Raw genomic sequence first — 23,267 nt, 5'->3', positions numbered from 1 at the left:
CTTTCCTTTCCTTTCCTTTCCTTTCCTTTCCTTTCCTTTCCTTTTCCCTTTCCCTTTCCTTTTCCCTTTTCCCTTTTCCCTTTTCCCTTTTCCCTTTTCCCTTTTCCCTTTTCCCTTTTCCCTTTTCCCTTTTCCCTTTTCCCTTTTCCCTTTTCCCTTTTTCCTCTTTCCTTTCCTTTCCTTTCCTTTCCTTTCCTTTCCTTTCCTTTCCTTTCCTTTCCTTTCCTTTCCTTTCCTTTCCTTTCCTTTCCTTTTTTTTTCCTCAATGGCTCTACCAAAGGTCATGAGTAACTTCATATTGCGGAATCAAATAGTCCGTCCCCACTTCTGACCTTACTTGATGTATTTGGTCATTCAATTAATCATACCCTCTCCTTGATTCTCCTTGATTTCTTCACATGGCTTCCAGGACATCATGATTTTGGGTTTCCTTCTCATTCATTCACCTCTGCTGGCTTCTCCTCATCTCCCTGTCCTGTGTTGGAGTGCCCCAAGGATAAGTCCTTGGACCTCTTTTGGTTTTTATGTCCTTGCCCTTAGTGATTCTCATCTATTCTCATGGCTCTAAATACCACCTATACACTGACAACTCTCACTTTTCTATCTCTTTGTGGACCTCTCCCTTCAACTCCAGGCTTACCTTTCTGCTCCCAGGGAGCTGTAAACTGATTGCCTGACCAGTTTCAGGTCCCTAACTGATATAGCAAACTTCTCCCAATATGTGTGTGTGTGTGTGTGTGTGTGTGTGTGTGTGTGTGTGTGTGTGTGTGTGTGTGTGTTTATGCATGCACTATATCCCTCTTGTCTGCATTATTTTTCTCCATGGCACTGAACACCAAATGACATGTAATACATTTTACTTTTTATCCTATATCCCTTCATAAAAACATAATCACTATGAAGATAGGAATTTGGGGTTTTGTTGTTGTTGTTACTGTTACTTATGGCTGTATTTTTAGTTCGCAGAACAGTGGCTGCCACATAGTAAGTGTTCAATAAATACTTGTTGGAAGGGAAGACAGAAGGAGGGAGCTATCAAAGGCAGAGCAGCGCCAGGGGGATTTTGGTGGCTGGATAAATATGCAGGCGGAGAGAGATGGAAGAATCAAGAATGACTGAGGTTTCAGGTTTTGGATAGGTCCAGGCATGGTGATCTAGGAATTAATATTAGAAACACATGTAAGATGTATAGGTTGGAAGTCAAGGAGACAGAAAAGGGAAAAATTTTACAAATGTATTTTTCTTGATAAAAATGTGATAAGAAAAAGATCTGAGAGCCCATGCCTAAGCACGAAACTGGAGCAGAAATAAAAGCCTTTCTTTTTTATTTTTCTCCCAGTATTTTCCAGTCATTGCAAGTGAGATTGTCAGCACTATTTTCATCATGCATTTAGAGAGTGCTTATTATGTGCCAGAATCTGCTCCAGACACTTCACATACTTTATCACTAATTCTTACCACACCCTGTGAGGTAACTTTATTCCCATTTTACAGATGGAGAAGCAGAGGCTGAGCCCAAGCTCACACAGCTGCCAAGGCCAGGCCCAGTCTGTTCAGTTTCAAAGCCCCGTAAGCCCCAGCACTCTTTAGTTTATGAAAATGTGAATTACGGCAGAGTGTTTAAAAAAGTCATCCTTGAAAATTTCTCATTTGAAGTTCTCCAAATTTGGATAAAAATACAAGGGCACTACAATGAAAAACTTGTCTCATAGTTGTAAATTAAAGTGACTCTCCAGTTGGTCTCCATCCTTTCTTATGTGCCTTTTATTACATGAATAACTTACTTCTCTAAAACATTCACCATAAATATATATATATATTCAAGGGACTAAAGAAAGCCATCGGTCCAAATAAACCTTTTGCAGCTGTGTGTGGACAATTTAGATATGATTCTGCTATTGCAACAGTAGTTCGAACTTAAATGTCCAGTTTCTTACAGCTCTTCTAAATAAAGTAAATCATTACCATGTACAACCTCATCCTCATAAAGTTTAATTTTTATTTATTAGTAAGTAATCAAAGTTAAATTTTCTAGTTCATTTGATTGAAATTGTCATCATCATAAGAGTTGGCAGTTCTTTGCTTACATCCCAATATGTAATGTCTAACATACCACCTCTGGCATTATCACCTTACAGACACCAGTATTCTCTGTAGGGCAGGCTCAGATATCTAGTCTTCACTAGGGCAACAGGGACTCTAGAGGGATATATTTCAGCACAGAATTTCTCCTAACATGACTGTGTTCTCAACAGCCTGCTAAGGGACAGTTAATACAAACATTTCTCTAGGAATTGTTTTCTCTTTAGGCCAGTGGTCGGCAAACTCATTAGTCAACAGAGCCAAATATCAACAGTACAACGATTGAAATTTCTTTTGAGAGCCAAATTTTTTAAACTTAAACTTCTTCTAATGCCACTTCTTCAAAATAGACTTGCCCAGGCCATGGTATTTTGTGGAAGAGCCACACTCAAGGGGCCAAAGAGCCGCATGTGGCTCGCGAGCCGCAGTTTTCCAACCACGGCTCTAGGCAACAGTAGAAAGATATTTGTAAGTAAATTTTCCTTTTGCATTATTTTACTTTAATTATATTAGTTATCACTATACTAGTTGAAATACTTTATTACTTGTATTGTATTAGTTAATTATTGTTGCTATAACAAATTACCACAAATTTAGTGGCTTAAAACAAGATAAATATATTCTCTTGTAGTTCTGAAGGTCAGAAGTATGCACTGAGTTTCACTGGGCTAAACCAGGGGTTGCCAGGGCCATGTTCCTATATAGAGACTCTGGAGGAGAATTCCTTCTCTTGCCTTTTCAGCTTCTGAAGTTTACCTGCATCCTTGGCTCGCAGCCCCTCCATCTTCCAAGTGCCAGGCAGCATCTTCAGATCTCTCCCTGACTCTGCCCTGTTGCCTCTTTTATTGATAAGGATCCTTCTTATTACATTGGGCCTAGCAAGAAATTCAGGATAATCTTCTAAACTAATTAACTTTAATTTAATCACTTCTGCAAAACTCCTTTTGTCATGTAAGGTGCAATGTCCTCAGGTTCCAGGGATTCAGATGTGTATCTTGGCTGGGGAGACAGGGGGCATTATTCTACCTATCATGGTGATACAGGGAAGTTTCCCAAGAGAAGAGGATAATATTATTTACTGGCTTGATAATATTTTCTAGATATAAAATATTTTAGAGTTTATTTTACTAAATTATTGGCAAATATTCATCACATTTATAGGTCTAAAAATAAAAATGATATGATCATCTCACAATAGATACAAGTTTCAAATCATTATATTGTACACTTGAAACTAATATATTATATGTCAATTATATCTGTTTTAAAATGATATGTTTATGTCAATAGATGCCCAAAACATATTTGAGACTGTATTTAATAGCATCTATTTTTTTTAGAATTGTGGTAAAAAACATTATAAAGTTTACTATCTTAACCATTTCTAAGTGTACAGTTTAGTAGTGCTGAGTATATTCACACTGTATGCAACCTAACATCCTTTTTTTTTTTTTTTACTATATACACTAGAATGGAAGTATATTTTCTTAACATACAAATAATATTTATATAAAACCAATATTTGCTATCTTAATGTAAGTTAATGTTACTTAATGTAGGAATACTGCAGATATACCCACTAAAGCATGAAAAGAACATGAGTCATTTTTAAATTTCTCACTAATGAATAAGATAAGAAAAATAAATTAGAGATATAGATATCAGAAATTATCAAGTATAAATATATAAAAATTCAAGGAATTAACTGAAAACCATTAGAACTAATAAGATAATTCAGTTAAATGCCTGTTTACCAAATAAAATATTAAAATAATTTACTCTTTTAAATATGAGCAATAGTCATTTAGAATATATAATCTATAATAATAAAAGGGTAATATGCTAATTAGATCAGGCATCATTCTGGACGAAACCGGGGCCGGAGGGTAGCCTAGGTCCCGGGTGCCAGAGGGAAGCTGGTGCTGGCAGCTGGGGGAAGGAAGGCCTACTCTTACACGAATTTCATGCATCAGGCCTCTAGTGGAAAATAAAGAGCCAGGAAACATAAGAGACTGAGCTCACTCAATAGCCCCCTTTCCACTGTAAACATAAAGAAATGTTGGGTAGAAGATAACAAAAAATTTAGTCCATTAGCCAAATATTCATCACATTTTCAATGCATATATACACTGACTTGGCTATTCTATCTATATACACTGAATGGCCAGATTATTATGATCTCTGAATGCATAATAATCTGGCCACTCTGTATATCCTATATAATTAAAGGCTAATATGCACATTGTCCCCTTGACCAGGAGTTCAACCAGCAGGCAGGCCAGCCAACTGCCCATGTCCCCTCCCCCTGACCAGGCTTATTATTATTATTTGTATGCTAATAATTCTTAGTGCTTTTTTCTCCTCTGAATTCATGCACCGGGCCTCTAATATATATATGTATATATATATGTGTATATATATGTATATATACATAATATATATATATATATATATACATATATATATATATATATATCCATCCTATCTAATAAAAGAGTAATATGCAAATTGACCAACACTCCAATGCACAAGATGGCTGCCCCCATGTGGTCAAAGATGTAGTTCTGAAGGTCAGAAGTCTGCACTGAGTTTCACTGGGCTAAACCAGGGGTTGCCAGGGCCATGTTCCTATATAGAGACTCTGGAGGAGAATTCCTTCTCTTGCCTTTTCAGCTTCTGAAGTTTACCTGCATCCTTGGCTCGCAGCCCCTCCCTCCATCTTCCATGTGGACACAAGATGGCTGCCACAAGATGGCCAGCAGGAGAGGGCAGTTGGGAGGGACCAGGCCTGCAAGGGAGGGCAGTTGGGGGCAATCAAGCCTGCAGGAGAGGGCCGTTAGGGGTGACCAGGCCTGCAGAGGAGGGAAGTTGGGGGCAACCAGGCCTGCAGGGGAGGGCAGTTGGGGGCGACCAGGCCTGCGGGGGAGGGCAGTTGGGGGCGACCAGGCCTGCAGGGTAGAGCAGTTAGGGGCGATGAGGCTGGCAGGGGAGGGCAGTTAGAGGTGACTGGGTCAGCAGGGGAGGGCAGTTGGGGGGACCAGGCCTGCAGGTGAGGGCAGTTGAGGGGGACCAGGCTGGCAGGGGAGGGCAGTTAGGGGCAAACAGGCTGGCAAGGGAGCAGTTAGGCATCAATCAGGCTGGCAGGGGAGTGGTTAGGGGGTGATCAGGCTTGCAGGCAGAAGCGGTTAGGGGCAGTAGGAAGGCAGGCAGGCGAGCAGTTGGGAGCCAGTAGTCCTGGATTGTGAGAGGGATTCCCAGATTGGAGAGGGTGCAGGCTGGGCTGAGGGACACCCCCCCCCCCCAGGTATACATATGTACACATATACACACACACACACACATACACACTGAGTGGCCAGCCTGGTCGCTCTTAACTGCCCCCCACCACCACCAGCCTGGTCACTCCTTACTGCCCCCCTGCCTGCCTGGTCACCCCCACTGCCCCCCCTGTCAGTCTGGTTGCCCCCAACTGGCTTCCCTGCTGGCCTGGTTGCCCCCCACAGCCCCTCCACCCCCCCGCCATCCTGGTCACCCCACGCAGCCTGCTGTTCAGTCATTTGGTCATCCCTCACTAACCCCCCTGCTGGCCTGGTTGCCCTACGTGGCCTGCTTGTTCAGTCGTTTGATCATCCCTCACTAACTCCCCTGCTGGCCTGGTCGTAGGCAGCCATCTTGTGAGTGTGTGGTGGTCAATTTGCATATTACCTCTTTATTATATAGGATAAGGAAGTTCACTGTGACATTGTTTATAATGTGGGGAAAGTGGAGATAATTAAATGATCGATAAAAAAGGTAGGTTAAGCCCTAACCGGTTTGGCTCAGTGGATAGAGTGTCAACCTGCGGACTCAAGGGTCCCAGGTTTGATTCCGGTCAAGGGCATGTACCTTGGTTGCGGGCACATCCCCAGTAGGGGGTGTGCAGGAGGCAGCTGATTGGTGTTTCTCTCTCATTGATGTTTCTAACTCTCTCTCCCTCTCCCTTCCTCTCTGTAAAAAATCAATAAAATATATTTAAAAAAAAAAAGATAGGTTAAGTAAAATTGTTCATCCATATAGTGGAATATTCTGCACATTAAAAACATGGGTAGGAAATATTTATTTTATATTATTGAGAGAAAATCCTACCTAATAATAGACAAATATGCAAATTGACCGCACCTTCCTATGCCCAAGCCATGCCCACCAGCCAAGCCACGCCCACCAACCAATCAGGACGAGTATGCAAATTACCCCAACTAAGATGGCGGCTAATTTGCATATCAAGACAGCTTAGAAAGAAGCCAAGAGATGCTGAAGGGAGCAAAGCTGCAGAGAAGCAAGCAAGCTGCGGGGGAGGAGAAGGGAGGAGCGGAGGTGGGGCCGGGGGAGAAGGAAGAAGGAGAGCGGGGCGGGCTGGCAGAGAAGGCGGGCTGGCGGAGAAGGTGGGCTGGGGGACAAGGGAGGAGCGGAGGCGGGGTGGGGTAGAGTGCAGCAGGAAACCCTATTGCAGGATTTTTCCTGCAACGGGAACGCTAGTAGATTATAGAACAGTATCATAATCCTATTTTGTTTGAAAATTTTATATGTGTGTATAAAGAGTCTGAAAGAATATACATAAAAATATTAACAATGCATGGATTATTAGTGCCTTTCCTATTTTGATTATCTTTATTTCTTATTTTGATCATAAACACATATTGCTTGTGTAGTATTTTAAAATATAGTAAAATTACAGGGGGTAGGGGAAGCTGGGGGAAATAAAGGAGATATATGTACTACTATATGTAATACTTTAAACAATAAAATAAAATTTAAAAATATAATAAAATTAATCAGTGGCAGTGGTTGGTACACATTTCACCCTTAGGCCTGACTGCTGCGCAATCTTCATGTTTATCGTTTTTCTAAAGCTGACCCCTTTCTTGTGTCTTTGACCCATAGTTTCCCTATTTACTCACTCCTGCTTTAGTCCAGCCCTGACTCTGTGTCCCTGTTCTGTGAATTGGCCTTGCCTTTTCCAGTCATTTCCAACTTCTTTTCTTAGTAACATCTTTTGAACCCCTGGTCTTCTAATACCAAGACCCAGATTTCCTGTCACTAATTGCCTTCCTGAAGATTGGCCCCCTGCCCCAAAATTCCAGGCTGGTGTCAGCAACCCAGTCCCCTCCCAATAGACATTCTTAATTCTGGTATACTCCCACCTTCTACCTGCTGGTAGGATGGTCAGCTTCTAACATGCATTGGGCTGTTTTTTGTTCCACTGCACCTGTCATCCCTTCTAAATATCTTGAGTTGCCTTCCCTCCCACCCTGACATGCCCAGCCACCTGCTGCTGCATCCCAGCAATCACCATTTCCTGCACTTGCCAAGCTGCTCTATGTCACTGCAGTTCCTTAGGTCCTCATACATATTTCATGTTAAATTTTCCCCAGGTTTTTCTATTTACAGCTACAAAACACAATAAAGGAATCAACTGGTAGTCAGCAACTTGCATTTTTTGGCTATCGTTAAAGTTTAAGTGGCTAGCAGTAAGAAATCCTTGGATGGAACATTGGCCATCACACTTGGCATTCTCAGTTACACTTACCGTGGATATACCAATAGAGGGCACTCTTCCCATTGCTAAGCGTGGTACTGCACTTGAAAGATTCTACCTCAATGCCTCCCAACCAGGAAATAGCAAGGAATTAAACAGTGCTTAATTGTTTGTTTTATCCATTGTTATACCCAGGTTTTACTTTGTTTTTCCCGGGATACATCTGTGTTGGGTCACTTTGCGTACAACAGTGCTTCACCACCAAGATCATACATAAGAGGTAAAATTTTAGTAACATAAAGGAAGTATTTTTAATGGTTTTATTTTAGTTTAGTTTAGTTTTTGGGAAAGAGAGAGAGACATTGATCCGTTGCCTCCCACATGCACCCCAACCAGGGATCGAACCCGAAACTTGGGTATATGCCCTGACCGGAATCAAACCTGTCACCTTTCAGTGTTTGGGACGACACTCCAACCAACTGAGCCACACTGGCCAGGGCAAGGAAATCTTTTTTAACACTTACATTATCATAGCAAGACTATTTGCTCTCTCTATTGCTGTTTTTGTCTTACCTTTTGACTTCTATTTTCCCTTTATAAGTTTATCACATGAATTTGCTTTTCTAATTTTTTTAATTTTCTATATTTCTTCTCTCAAAATGTTCTACAGCAGTTCCTTAGGTCCTCATACATATTTCATGTTAAATTTTCCCCAGGTTTTTCTATTTACAGCTACAAAACACAATAAAGGAATTTGCATGCTAATAATTCTTAGTGCTTTTTTCTCCTTTTTATCACTAGCTGCGTACAAGATAGTATCACTATTTCAAAACCCTGCATCACCTGACAACTGAACTAATTTCACCTGGAACCCTTTCCCAATTTCCCCTTTTTGTTAAGTGGTGAACACCTACCACTTAAAAGCTATTGTGTGGTCCCTCTGCTGGTCCCATAAAGAAATGGTTTCTCCTTTATCTACTGAGTCTGAGTGTCTGCCTGATTCCTCCAACCCCTGCCCTAGGACAAGCCCCATCACACTCTGGGATCAGGCTCCCCCACCCAAGTTGGGGGCTCTCTCTGTTCCATTGCTCCTACCTTGAACTTATAGAAGCCTTTTGTTTGCTTGTTTCTTTAACATCATGTGCTAAAACCTGACTGTACAACTTAATTGTCTAATGGAATCACCTCTAAACTCAGCCAAGGTTTAAGGCCGTCCATCAGTTGCTCCTGTCTTAACCCAGCTAATGTTGCTTTCCTGATTAACCCACATTACCCCATATTCATTCTAGCCTCCATATGTCCTCCACATCTGGAAGAATTTCCACTGTCCTTCCCCCAAAATCATCTGTCCTTAAAGAACTAGCCTAGTGGTCGGCAAACTCATTAGTCAACAGAGCCAAATATCAACAGTACAACGATTGAAATTTCTTTTGAGAGCCAAATTTTTTAAACGTAAACTTCTTCTAACGCCACTTCTTCAAAATAGACTCGCCCAGGCCGTGGTATTTTGTGGAAGAACCACACTGAAGGGGCCAAAGAGCCTCATGTGGCTCGCGAGCCGCATTTTGCCGACCACGGAACTAGGCTATATCCCACCGAGCCATCAATCCAGCATCAATTTCTCCCTCCTCTAAACCTCTAAAACACTTAAAGCCTGTGCCAGAAAATTTAGCAAACATATCCTCAATGTTTCATGTTCCAGTCTGGATTATAAGCCGCATGATTGGGGGACTGGTCTTATACTTATTTTGTTTGCCTCTTGACATCTAGCACAGTATTGAGCACCCACCAGGTGCTCTGCTCTATCTATCTATCTATCTATCTGTCTGTCTGTCTGTCTGTCTGTCTGTCTGTCTGTCTATCTATCTATCTGTCTATCTATCTGTCTATCTATCTACTACCTATCATCTATTTTTCCTTATTCCATTCTCTCCTTACACACACAATCAGTCCTGTTGTCTCCACCTTCACTTAAACTAGTCATGGTTCTTATTTTTCATTTCCTCTTTGCCACCACCCCCAACAAGAACAAAAATTGTTTTAAATTTAATTAAAAATATTACCTTAAAGCTTAGAGCAAGATTGTATGTGACTTTTCCATAAACTCAATGTGTTAGAAAAACTATCAATATAAACTTAAAAACTTCCTAAAGATATTCAGGAATCTTAAAAGTTTTGAGGAAAAGCTATTTTTAAAGACTCTTTTAAACATTTGAATATGATGAGTATAATTTTTTGAGACAATTTTGATTTCAAATACTTAGCCTTATTCTTGGAACATATGAACTGTTTTGGGATTCATAAAGTATTACCACCGTATAGTTAAAGACATTTAATTTTTAACTTTTCAACACATTCTATAAAAATGTAAACTAATGAGGCGTTGCAAAGCTTAGGAATTGCTTTAATGAATAGATTAGAGTTGTTTCTAGTTAGCAAAAACAATTCTAAGCTTAAGAAGCTTGAAAGCATTTGTTCTTTTAATTATTTTATATGGCTTGCCTTGTACTTAAGCTTATACTGTTGATTTCAACTGATGAAAGGATTTGCTAATATCAACAATTGACTGGCATATTTTCAAATTAATTCCTTACCATAAAATGCAATGAAATGAGATTTTACTATTGTAGTTTTATTTTTTTAATCTGTATAGTTGAAAGTATTACATATGTCCCTCTTTTTTCCCCATTGACCCCTTCTAGCCCACCCCTACTCCCCACCCCACGCCTTCACCACCCTATTGTCAGTGTTACTATTGTAGTTTTTTAAAATTCCACTAATTACTAGTACAGTCACAAAGTGAGTTAATTTTTTGTTTTGTTTATTTAATCAGACTGAAACCCTCTATGGCTTTCTCTCCTAGGAAAACTAGGAATAGAAGAATATGCTGTCTTTTACCCACCAAATGGTAAGAGTAATGCTGTTGCTTCCTCTAGTGGGAAATAGGAAGATTACAACCTTTATAATAGGAATGACTTTCTTATTCTCTATCTTTAAATAGATAATTACCATCTAAAATATACTTTCTACAGGATACCGCTTTTAATGAGCTTTTCCATGTTTGTAGCAGGTTTGCGCACACTATGATACCCTTTCTGGTCTTCCTTGAGACCAGTGGTGGTATTTGTGGGAAAACTCAGTAGACAGGTGTCTAAGCCCAGGGCACTTAGTTTTTCTCTGAAGAACATGACTAGTCCACCCAGGAGCTCCCCTTTGCTTTACTGGAGCAGGGCTCTGATGAGAAGTTGCCTTGTATTGCACTTTATTATCCTCACAATTTTTAAAAATATATATTTTATTGATTTTTTTTTACAGAGAGGAAGGGAGAGTGATAGAGAGTTAGAAACACTGATCCGCAGGCCAACTCTCTATCCACCAAGACAAACCGGTTAGGGCATGTACTCACAATTTGATAAATATAGTGTTTACAAAATAAAAAGATTATGAAGAAATATATCACTGAAATAATCTTTTTTCATTAAAGTGATCAAATGTATAATGACCTCATTACATATTAAATGTTTATTTGAGATGATTAAATAGTTTTTAAGTTATGCTTCTTGAAAAGCAATATCCAGCAGTCCTCATTATGATACTATTAAGCTGCATCTTGAAGAAGGTCTTTTGCTCCAAGTTAAGAACATGGGCGTTGTAATCCATCTGCCCTGGGTTCAGATCCCAGTTCTGCCAGCTAACCCTGTGTCCTTGGGTAAGTGACATGACTTGGCTGAACTTCAGATTCGTCATGTAGAGCGAATGGATAATAGATGGTACCAGGTATAACACAGCACAGTGCCTGATGCGTATGGAGTGAGTCCTCCGAAAATGCAGCTGTTGCCAGTGTGTTTAGCTTCTTTATTGACCACTCCATTTACAACTCACTGTCCTCTGCACCTCTCCGTGTGTCCCAGGTCCGCTTGGCCTCCCTCCTGTACCCCCTTTAGCACTGGTGTCCTCTGGGCCCACCTACCTGGTTCTGCTGCCCTCCTTGTCACACTGTTTCAGGGCCTTCTTATCTGCTTTCTTGGCTCCATTTGTTAATTCCTCTAACATTTATATCTTTAGTTCTGACCGCTACAATAACTAACCCAAACTTAACATGTCTGAACCTGAACTCATTATTTTATTTTCCTATGCCCACTATTCAAAAGAGAAAAACAAAATCAAATTTTAAAGCAAAACAAAGAACGGCTGTTTCTCTCTCAGTTAATTGTTCTTATCTAACCACTAATTCAAGCCCAAAGCCTGGCAGTCGACCTCTGTCTTGGACCCTTCATCTGGTAATTCACCAGAAGCATCCACTTTTATCTTCAAAATCCATGCGGGACCCCTCTCTTCCTCACTACACTGCTGTTTGTCCTCCTCAGGGCTTTCCTGTCTCTGTCGCTCATTAATTGCTACAGACGCCCCATTGGCCTCTCTTCTCCCAGCTTTTCCTAGTGTTGCTCTAGCTTTCACAGTCCTTTCCTTTTACACATCTAAAAGGATAATGGCTATTTTTTCCTTAGAGGTTTCTTAATGGCGCCTCATCTCTTCATAAGTAATGTCCAAGCTTCTTGGCATCTTGGCATGGCACATGAGGACATTTTCTTATCATATCAATAGCAAACTATTAATCACACACACACACACACACACACACACACACACACACACACACACACACACACCAAACTTTTACAGAAGCACCACGCTGCTTCCTTCCTGGTTACCGCCTCAGTTCCCAGGCTTGGAACAGCCCCTTCAACCTCTGCTCACCAGGCTGCCAAGTCTCAGCTCAGCACCTCCTCCTCAGGAAGCTGCCCTGCACCCCAGGGTTGCCAAGGGCCCTTCTCTGGGCACCCATAGCACCCAGTGTAAAAAGCCTGGGTATCTCTTGCTGTGTTAGCTTGACAGTGTTTGTTTATGCTTTATCTCCCCTATAGATTGCAAGTTTCTTGGGGTTCAGGACTATATCATTCATTTTCGTTCCCCCAGTATCTAGCTCTAGTAAGAGTTTAATGATCATTTATTTGAACTAATTAGAGGCTTTTTAATTTTAACATTTATATAGAACCATAGTTATATCTGTCTCACCAGACACTTAATTTTCATATAATTTTTTATATTTGTCTAAATCAGGAAATAAAATACCTCTGAAAAGCCAAAAGAGATGTCTGTGGAGTGAGGTTACACCTATTCATCAGAGAGCTTTGCCAACCTACTTTAGAACATACTAGCTCTTCCTAACACACAGGTCTGACAAACCTGGTTTACTGTTTTTATGCCCCCTGTAAAAATGGAAGCATGGAAAGAGGCTGATAGAGTTAGAAGAAATGACTGACAATAGTAGAAGTGAAAAACCAGAGACCTTAAAAGGAAAATAGGAAACTATAAAACAGCATGTTAGAACATTGCAGTGAGTCAGGCCAGGACTGTTTTATGTGAGAGCCAGTAACTCTGTGCCTTTAAAAAGGTATCTCTGGGTTGTAGCCTATTATAGTAAGTTAAGACATTTATAATGAGCACAAGGGACCCAGAAAAAATATTGCTATAATAGCAGTAATAGTTGCAGCAACAGTAGCTAACATTTTCCAAGCAATACTACACACCATGCAGAGTGCTAAGTCCATTACATGTATTAATTCGTTTAATCCTTACAAGAACCATCAGAGGCCGGTGCTAATATTTTCTATTATCCCTATTTATAGATAAAGAAGCTGAGGCACAGAGTGTTAACTCGCCCAGCTGGTGAGGGGTAGTGCCAGGCTCTGAACCCAAGCTCTTTCACAGCATTCTTAATCACTATCCCTATTGCCTCAGAAAGCATTACTGAGTTTGTTACAGTATCTTTTAGAAGAAAAGAAAGTGGTTAACATATTGAAAAAGTAAAATATGTATATACTCGGTTCTAGAAAGACTTTCATGCAGAATAAAAATAGTTTAATGCTTAATGGGGTAGCCCCACAGCTGTTCCTATACCAATTCTTCAGGATCTTCCTTCTCTTGGGTTGTTTTAGAACCTTCCCAGACTCAGGGAAGACTCTTCTCTGGGCAGTGAGTCTACAGTAGCTGAACAGGAAGAGGAAAAGACCAGTGGGTCTGTTATCCCTTTAGTTTTTACTCAAGACGATAATCAGCAAAGTTGTTATATTACCCAACATTTCTCAACCTCTGCCAAAGACAGGAGTACTTTGAAATCTCAAGGACACTTCTACCACCACCACCACCAACACCACCAAACTGGCCTTGGTCTCCTGGTCTCAGTGGCCCACACGAAAGGGTGTGCCTGCAGCTCACTGACACTCCATCCCTGGCCAGGCAGGTACTCAAAGGGGCGGAGATTTGCTCACTCGCCCACCCACCCATGACCCCTTTTCCCACGTGGACATGACAGGCCACTGTGGTGTCAAATGTCACCTCTTCACCTCATGGGAGGCCTTGTCAATGGGCAGGTTTCCGTGGAACTGCACGTTCATTAAACAGCTGATCTGAGGGAGATGCCACACAGGAATTTTATACACTTGTTTTTATTCTTTGTTCAACATGTATAACTTGTCTGTATTTTTTCATTTAATAAATATGTACTGCTCTGGCTCCCTCTTCTAGGTGAGTGGCCCGCAGTAAAAGTGCCTGCTGCTAAGGAGCTTACATTCTAATGAGGGAGACATAGTAAACAAGTAAATAAATAGCTCATGAAAATAATGTCAGGGAGCCAGGAACAAGAAAAGGGAAAGAAGTTGAGTATAGGTAGGGGATGGGTGGGCATGGGTATTTTAGGGAAGGTGGTCAGGAAAGGAGCCTCCTGTCACTCTAATGTCAGCTCCAAGAGGACAAGGACCAGAATAGTTCTGGTGCCCAGCCAGGTATCCAGCACCTGGAGTCATGCGTGGCAGGGGGTCCCTGGTCAGTCAGCATTCGCACATGAATGAGGGAATGAAGGTAGGAGAATATGGAGGAGCAGGAACAGAAACAAGAAGGCAAGACTTACACATAGTGCTGGCTGAGACCGAAGCAAACTTCCCAATCTGCTGTGCCATTTGTTTCTATAAGACAGAGAAGGTCATTCATTGCCAGGGAACATTAAGTAGAGGAGTTTTAAGACTCTGGAACAGTGGGCAATTCAACCAAGGGCAGTTCTACCCCCGCTTTCCAACCCTCCAAGAACGTTTAGCAATGTCTGAAGATGCTTCTCATTATCACAACCAGGGGAAGAAGGTACCACCAGTATGTTGCAATGCTGCTAAATGTCCTACGGTGCACAGGACAGCTCCTTGCAATAAAGATTAGGGAAAGTTTTTTGAAGAAATCATGAAAATAGGTCATTTTAAATCTGCTTGCAAGTGTCCAGTTGATAAGTAGCAATGCACTTTGTCATCTATATTAATTAAATAAATTCAAAGCATCTCATAATCTAAAATTCATTTGATGTGTAACTTTAGACATAAGTTGTAAACCTAATTAAAATGTTATATCAAGTATGACTTTTACATTGATATTTAAATACAGATATGTTCTGATGTTTGGGGAAATTTTAAGTACTAAAAGTAACAAAGTCATATTCTGAAGTTCGAATTCAGGAAGATCATGGAAATACTGAGAACACAATTTATTCATTGTCATAATCCCTATTCTTTCTGACCAGTAGGTTCATGTGGAATGAGGATAAACAGAGGAAATGATTATTTCAACAAATGAATTAAATAAACTGTATTATGTAATCCCAAATGAAGAGTGTCAAAATTTGCTTTTAACTGGAGTGATAGTAAAATGAATCAGATGTGAGAGTTATGGTACAACTATAAATGTTAAGTATTAATAGAGACAGTGAGGAAATGAAGGGAAAATATTTAAAGTGCAAAGCATGTTAATATTTGGGGTATCTCTGAGTCATATTTACTATTTATATCTCATCTAGTTTAAGATTTATTTTTGTTGACAATGTTTACCATTCTGAGCTTTGTCAAAGGCCCGTTAAATTTGTACTTTGTGAAATTATTTCTATTGAATGGAATGGGCAATTAATATTTAAGAATTTCTTCAGATTGATAAGGGAAGGCTAGGATCTTAAAATAATCATTCATAGCAGACTCTTAGGCTAGATAAGAGATGGTGTCTCACATCCCAATGTCTGCTAGAAGTAATACTCCTGGACGATGGCCAGGTGGGTGAAACTCAACCCTTGAAACACTGAAGTGATGAGAGCCAAAGGAAAGTATTTTAAAACACTGGCCAAGAACATGACAGCCTCTAAGATCAAAGACATGTTCTAGGTGGTATGTGCCCTAGAGTGTTAATGGATTCTTCAGTGCTTCTTATGCCTCCTACCTCTGTTTGCCAGAATCTTGACTTTGTCCTTCTTCAACAGAGTGGACTGTGTACCTTTTCTTGGAGTCTTAAGCCCTGGTTAATCTTGATTAAGCTGAAACGAATCCTTATCTAACACAGAACAAGATTTTCTTACATTTAAGCTGATGCTGAAATGTGGTGCTCTCCAATCTGAGAGCATAAAATAGCTACAGTTATTGATGCATCTGCTGTGTATTAAACACTATACTTGTGTACTTTAAATATATTAACTCATTGGTGTTTAGTACAACCCAATGAAGTTGGTCTTATTGGCCGGCGATTTTCAGGAATAAAAATGGAGACTCGGAGTGTTGGTAGTTTGCCTAGAAACACACGGTATTCAAATTCCATCTCTGTGTGACTTCATTGGCCATTTCAAAGCCAACACTGAGCTATTGAGAGTTTCCTGTTCTATATGGTGATTACTTATTCATAAATTATTCTTATACTTTAATATTTTATTTATAAGTCTTGATTATATTTATAATTGCTCAGATTTCTATCGTTAACAACACATATAGAGCATCTTACTCATCGAAGATACTGTGTTGCATGGTAAAGATAATACGCAGTGTGAATTGTGGCCATTGCCTCATTTAGCTTATACCTTATGCTTAAAGAACAACTATCGATTTCAGAACTTGAGGGAAATGTAATGAAAGTGTGATTAGCTGTGAGTTGTCTTAATAGATGAATCCCTTTCTGCTGCTTGGCAGTTCACTGTTTCATTCACTGTAAGCTTCTAATTGAAAGTGCCTTGTCCTGACTAAGGTGTTCTTACACTTAGCAGACTCTTAATAAATATTTGTAGAAGAAAATCATAATAGTAAGATCTTCATCTCTGAACACCTTGATCTGCTTTTGCAGATATTTCTACAGTAACTTAGTGAAAGGAAAACATTTTTGCAGTAAGATTATAGGAGTTTTGTTTAATAGCAATCTGCTTTGAGAGTTTATTCTGTTGGGAGAGAGAAAAAATGATTATAATACACTATGATAAGAGAAGGAAACATTAGTTAAGTATAGACTTTGCATCTGAGCACATTGCATACATGACCTTATTTAATCCTCACAACCTCCCTGGTATTATCCAATGAGGTTGAAGGATTAAAGGTGAAGACGGGTCTATTACTAACCTTCATAGGGCTCAGGGCAGGAGTGCAAATAAAGGCCCACCTACCATAAGTCTAGATGTTTAAACGTTATACACCAGACTGATAAACTGATAAAGTCTACTCTGTTTTCTTGTCTTAACAGATAAAGGGCTGGGCAAAAGTAGGTGTAGAGTTATGAGTACACAAAAGAGTTTATTCTTGCGTTAGTATTTATTATTGTATTATTTATTTGTATTATAACTGTAAACCTACTTTGCCCATCTCTGTATTCCTTTATAGCAATCTGGAAGCCAGGTTCAAATTCAGATTCTCAGGCTCCTCAGCAGTCCCTAGCGGTGGTATCCCCACCCCTTCCCAGGCATGGCTCCATCCCACACCTGTGCGGGCTTCATGCGTGTGCATGTGGACCTCCCAGCCTGCAGGTGCACACTCTGTTCACACCTTCCACAAATAGCCCCTTTGGCCACCTCTCCACCCGGAGGGCGGCTCCACCGAAGAGGCCATGCAGAGCCTGGAAGCTGGCCAGGGCCTTTGGGCTGGGAATTTCAGTCTTGGGTACCTGGGTTGTGTTCTGAAAGGAGGGACATGGAGTCTGGCTAAGGGGTACAGTTAGAGGTGGGCCAGAGCAGGGCCTTTACTCCATGCCCCCTCCCCTGCTCCTGCCTTGGTCTGAGAGTAGTACCGGAGGGGGAAACAGGCTAATGAACTGATACAGGCGTACATAGTAGAAAGTGGGATAGCCAAAATCGTGCCGACTGTCTAGGTGCACAGAGGAGAAGGGGCTCCTCAATGCCCCTCAGGGCAAGTGAGTTGATACAAGAGTACGATGAGTGAATTGACTGGGGGTAAGGAGCAGGGACTGTGAGGGAGACCTGCGGAGGAGTGTTGATTTTAAAACCTTGAAGGAGTGGGTCCAGCATGGGGTGGAGATGGAGGAGAGCATTGCCTACAGCACTTGTCCTAAGCCCAAGGCTGAAGGAGGGGTGGCAATCAAGTCGGTAGGATTAGAGTTGTGCTTGTGGGTTAGGGGAGAGAGAGGAGGCTGCTGATGTTGGATTCTGGCCAAATCCTGAACAGTGATGTGTCCTTTCCCCTAGAGGGACAGAAAGGAACAGGGTCACATTTAGGGCTGAGGGCTGAGGGAGAACTAGAAGGCAAAGATGGCTCACAGCTTTCTTCCCTGAAGACCATGGGGGTAAGGAGTCCTTTACAGAAACAGAGAATCCAGAATGAGGTGCATGATACTGGGCTTTCCCAGTTTGACTTGCAGGTCAATAAGGACATACTGGTGGAAGGAGAGAGAAAACAAATACGACAGAGTAGCTACAGGTAAGGAGTGGGCTGAAGAGAGAACTAGCCACACGCAGGCACACATGCACACACGTGTACACACACAGCAGCAGGAGTTTCTGGGAGGCAGGGAGCCTGATCTGCCAGGGGCATCAATGTCGGGGAGGCTCCAGTTGGAGAAGGAACTTTTAGTTGCTCTGGGCCAAGACACACAGAGGAGATCCCTGGGTTTAGCAGTAGAAGTTGGGGTTATAGGGCTAGAAACCAGTTTACAAAGAGTTGAGGACATATAATGAGAACATAAAGGAAGTTAATTTAGATAATTTTCAAAAAACTAAGCTCGGCTTCATGGGAAGGAGAGAGTCTAGAGATTTGTTTGATGGGAAAGTGGAGTCCGGTGAAGAAAATGGATGTTTAATGGTGACCTTGTTGAGGATATTTATAATAATGTGTGATTTCCTTGGCTGAAAGGCTGCAGTGGAATAGGACCGACTGGAGCCGTGAGTACTTTGCTAGCACCCACCCACCCCTGCCTCCCTTCATTAGTGGGAGAGAGAGCAGATGCCCCACTCTCCGCCTGGAGCCCTGCTAATCTGCACAGACTGATCGCAGTCTGTCCGTCACCACCCTGGGGCTCTCACCTCCCTGGTGTCTGTGGCTCTTTTGTCAGTGAGGCCCCCCCCCCCTGCCCTCCGTGGTTTCCCTTCATAGCACTTAGCACTGTCCAGCGTATACTCACTATTTTGTTATGATATTTCTGTCCCTGATAAAAAGGAAGCTCTAACTGTCAGGACCATGTCCGGCACATGTAGAGGCTCAAACATATTTGCTGAGTGTTGCACATGAGGGGAAGAGGGGAGAATGGGTGGGCAGGATTCCAAAGCCGAGGCTGGCCAATTCTTTCTGAAAAGGGCCAGGTGGGAAATATCTTAAATTTTCTGGCCACAAACAGTCTCCATCACACATTCTTCTCTGTTGCTTTAAAAAAAAATAATCCATTAAAATGTAAAAGCCATTTTTAGCTCATGGGCTGCACAGAAACAAGCCAGGGACCTGACTAGCTTGCCTGCCGTGGGGGAGTCAAGGAACCAGGCCTGGGGTACAGGTGAAGCTGTCAGCTCCTCAGGGAAGTGAGAAAACCTGAAACATGTGAGGGGCACTGGGGTAACAGGCAGCAGGGGGCTCATAGCAACCCCCTCGCATCCCCCTCCTCTGAGGAGCAAAGCGAGCTCTGGCATTGGGTGTGAAGAGCAGGAGAGGTTAGAAGAACAGGATGGCTACTCAGATAGGGATGAACAAGAACATTGATAAGCATCACAGGATTCAGCCACAGATGGACAACACGAACGGGGTGTGTTCTGGAAGATTGAGAGGATGTGGGGGAAGGACACCCTGAGAATCACAGCTTGTGATGCTGTAAAAATCCAAAGGTGGTGGGTGGCACGCTTGTTCCCAATAATATTGGATTTTCCTCATATTCTTTGATAGAATTACTTCTAGAAACAACAAAGGGATATGAGCTTATTTGTGAATGATCATATCAATATTAACTTTTATTAAGGGCCTATGATGATTATTTATTAACTAGGGGCCCAGTGCACGAATTCATGAACCTTAAAAAGAACTGTGGGCCATGAGGCTGCAGTAGACACAGGGGTGGGTCTCGGCCCATCCTCCACACCCCCACCTGGCCCCTCCTGCCATGGACCCCCTGTCTGCTGGCAGTCCCGCTACCGACGCTCAGCTTCTGCTCCCACGCACTGATGACGCTGGCCCTGCTTGCACCCGCTGAGGGCGCAGAGCGATTTGGGCCAGGACTAACAGCAGGTGCAAGCAGCAGCTGCTGCCTGATTGCCCCTCAGGAGCAGGGGAAGGTAGAGAAGCCCTCAGGGGTGATTAGGGCTGGCAGCCACTGCTCGCACTGCTGATGACGCCGAGCAATTGGGACTGGTGCTGGACACCGGCAGTGGGTGTGAGCAACGGCTCCAGCGCCAGCTGCAGGTGCAAGCAGGGCTGGTACTGGTGGTGGGTGTGAGCGGCAGCTCTGGTGCTGGCAGCGGGTGTGAGCAGGGATGGTGCCGGTAGCAGGTGGGAGTGCCAAGCGGGACTGTGGGGCGCGGGAGCAAAGAATTTTCAGTAACCACCAGAGGCTCGCCCCGATAACAGCGACCAGCGCCCTGCCTTGGTCTGGTGCCCCCATTCACCTGCTTCACCATCCTGCCATTGCCAGTGCCCTCCATATTCCGTGCACGCCCCCTGGTGATCAGCGCACGTCATAGCGAGCGGTTGTTCGATTGTTCCACTGTTCAGTCTATTTGCATATTAGCCTTTTATTATATAGAACTAGTAGCCCGTTTGCACGAAGATTCGTGCAATAGACCTTCATTCACCTGGCTGCCTGCACCAGTTTTCTGCCGGCACCGGGGACCCAGGCCTTGGCTGTGGCCACCGCCTTCTACCTTCTTTCAGGGTCCCGGTGCCGGCAGAAAACTGGTGCAGGTGAAAACTGCAACCTAGCGTCCCTGTGACCCGATCACAGGAGCGAGCCGACCCCCAGGTCGGCTCGCTCCTGCGATTGGAGCACGCACCCGGCTGGCGCCCAAGGACCAGAAAGCCCCGGGCGGCTTCCCGGGCCTTGGGCTCCGCCGCACCCCAGCGTCCCTGCAACCCGATCGCAGGAGCGAGCCGATCGCTCCTGCGATCGGAGCAGGCACCCGGCTGGCGCCCAAGGCCCAGAAAGCCCCGGGCGGCTTCTCGGGCCTTGGGCTCCGCCCGCACCCCAGCGTCACTGCGACCTGATCGCAGGAGCGGGTTCGGCTGGCTCCTGTGATCGGAGCAGGTGCTTCCCTGCAACGGTTTCCTGGTGGGCGTGGTTGATGGGCGTGGCTTGGTTGGTGGGCGTGGCTTGGGCGTAGCAAAGGTGCGGTCAATTTGCATATTTGTCTATTATAAGGTAAGATGGCTAAGATACAGCCATATCTCATTTAATCATATCATGAGGCTCTAGCATTATCTCTGATTGACAGATGAGGAAACTGAAGCTTAGAGAAGTTAAGAATCTCACCCAAAAGGCATAAAGCATAAAATTGTTAAATGATAGAGCTAGATCCATGGTTGGCAAACTGCGGCTTGCGAGCCACATGCGGCTCTTTGGCCCCTTGAGTGTGGCTCTTCCACAAAATACAACGGCCTGGGTGAGTCTATTTTGAAGAAGTGGCATTAGAAGAAGTTTAAGTTTAAAAAATTTGGCTCTCAAAAGAAATTTCAGTCGTTGTACTGTTGATATTTGGCTCTGTTGACTAATGAGTTTGCCGACCACTGAGCTAGATGAACCCAATCGAATCTGTCTGATACTCAGTCTGTGCTCTTAACTTACCACGATAAGGTGCTAATTAATGAATTACTATCAGCATGGAGGGCGTCTCTAGTGACAAGTCCTATTGTCACTCTGCCTTGTTCAGACTTTTAGATAAGGACTTAGATGGTATACTTAGAATACTTCAGTACAGTGGGACCAGGAAGAGTAGGGAATACAGGATTGTCCCAAACTAGGATGGCTCACCAAAGAACAAATGTGAAAGAGGTGAGAATATAATCCTTTACTTAGGTTAGAAACAGCTGTGCAGTGTCTTAGCTGTGTGGTGCGCAGGGAGGGAAAATGCTTGGTGGTTTCAGTCACCTCACTGTAAGGACTGTGGTGAGCTGCAGCTGGTCCAGGAGAAATAGATTAAGGAAACTCTTCAGGACCACTATGTGAGGACAAGTTAGACTTGTTCTGTGTGACCTCTGTGGTCAGACCTGGGAATAATAAGTGAGACTTCCACGGAGCCAGAGCTCAACTCAACATGAGAAATAACTCCCCCAAGTTCAACCTGTTCAACGTTTGCAACCGGCTGCATTGGGAACTAATGCATGCCCTGCCTCTGGATGTGCTTTAAATGGAGACTGAGCAAGAATGTATTATAACTCACTCTAGATGACCTCGGAAGGCCCTGCCTCTGAGCATGTCGATGATTAAAGCATTTCTACACTAGTTTTCAAAACAGTAAACTCAGCTTTCTCCTGTAATGTGTTTGCAGCCTGACTTGGCACAGTGATAGATATTCAGTGGCGTGTATATTGCAGAACTTCTGTTTTGAACCTACATTGTACAAATTCTGATTTTTCACTTACAATGTGACAAGATGTTTAGCACACCAAGTTAGGCTTTGAGTATTTCTCTGAAGTGGATGTGTCATTTACTTGTGTGTAATTCTTGCCAAAGATTACATTGAATTTGTACTATATCCTGCCAATACTTTTTCTAAACCACATTCTATGATAACATTTTTGACAAGTTTACAGAGGAATGTATCTATACAAGGGTACCTTGGAATGCTCCCTTTCTTTTTAACAGATTGTTTTCACATTTACAGGATAAATTTGTTTCAGGAAGGACATAATCTATTCATTTTCTGAGACCATATAATTAGTTCTTTACCTTAGATCTGAGAACTGCCTTCTAGTTTTGCCCTGTTTTGTAGTATATATTCAAAGTTTTAATTTTTCAACATTATCAATAGAAAATTAACTGGATATATATTGCAAACCTCTAGTTTGCTATTTTAAAGATATTAAAAAGCATTTATTTTTGTTAGTTACCATCACTAAGTCTTTCTGACATTCATGAACAAAGTAGAAACAAAAAATAGGAAAACTTTCTATTTTCAGTTTTAATCCTTTAAAGTTTACCTAATAATTCAGTGGGCATACTAATTGAAAAGAAATACTTTTTTATTTTATTTTTTTAGGTGTAATCCCTTTTCATGGATTTTCAATGTATGGTAAGTTGAACTTGAAAATATTCACTGTTTTATTACACTTTAGAAAGTTAAACATGAAGATCACACTTTATAGCACATCACCACACACTTAAGTGATTGTGAACATTTTTAAAC

General features: G+C 42.3%; 1 protein-coding gene across 3 annotated transcripts in view; it reads left to right on the top strand.

Annotated features, from left to right (window-relative positions):
• Window positions 1–23,267, top strand: part of TBC1D19 (TBC1 domain family member 19) — a 100,050-nt gene that overhangs the window by 62,335 nt on the left and 14,448 nt on the right. For all 3 annotated transcript variants that reach the window (XM_008140200.3, XM_054729669.1, XM_054729673.1), the window contains 3 exons: window positions 7,793–7,877; window positions 10,461–10,505; window positions 23,121–23,153. In XM_008140200.3, coding sequence (XP_008138422.1) covers window positions 7,793–7,877; window positions 10,461–10,505; window positions 23,121–23,153 — 163 coding nt within the window. The remainder of the gene's footprint in view (window positions 1–7,792; window positions 7,878–10,460; window positions 10,506–23,120; window positions 23,154–23,267) is intronic.

The sequence above is a fragment of the Eptesicus fuscus genome, chromosome 2 (genome assembly GCF_027574615.1).
Source record: "Eptesicus fuscus isolate TK198812 chromosome 2, DD_ASM_mEF_20220401, whole genome shotgun sequence".
Lineage (NCBI taxonomy): Eukaryota > Metazoa > Chordata > Mammalia > Chiroptera > Vespertilionidae > Eptesicus > Eptesicus fuscus.
The sequence above is the reverse complement of the archived record's forward strand: the minus strand, read 5'-3'. Positions and strand labels throughout refer to the sequence as shown.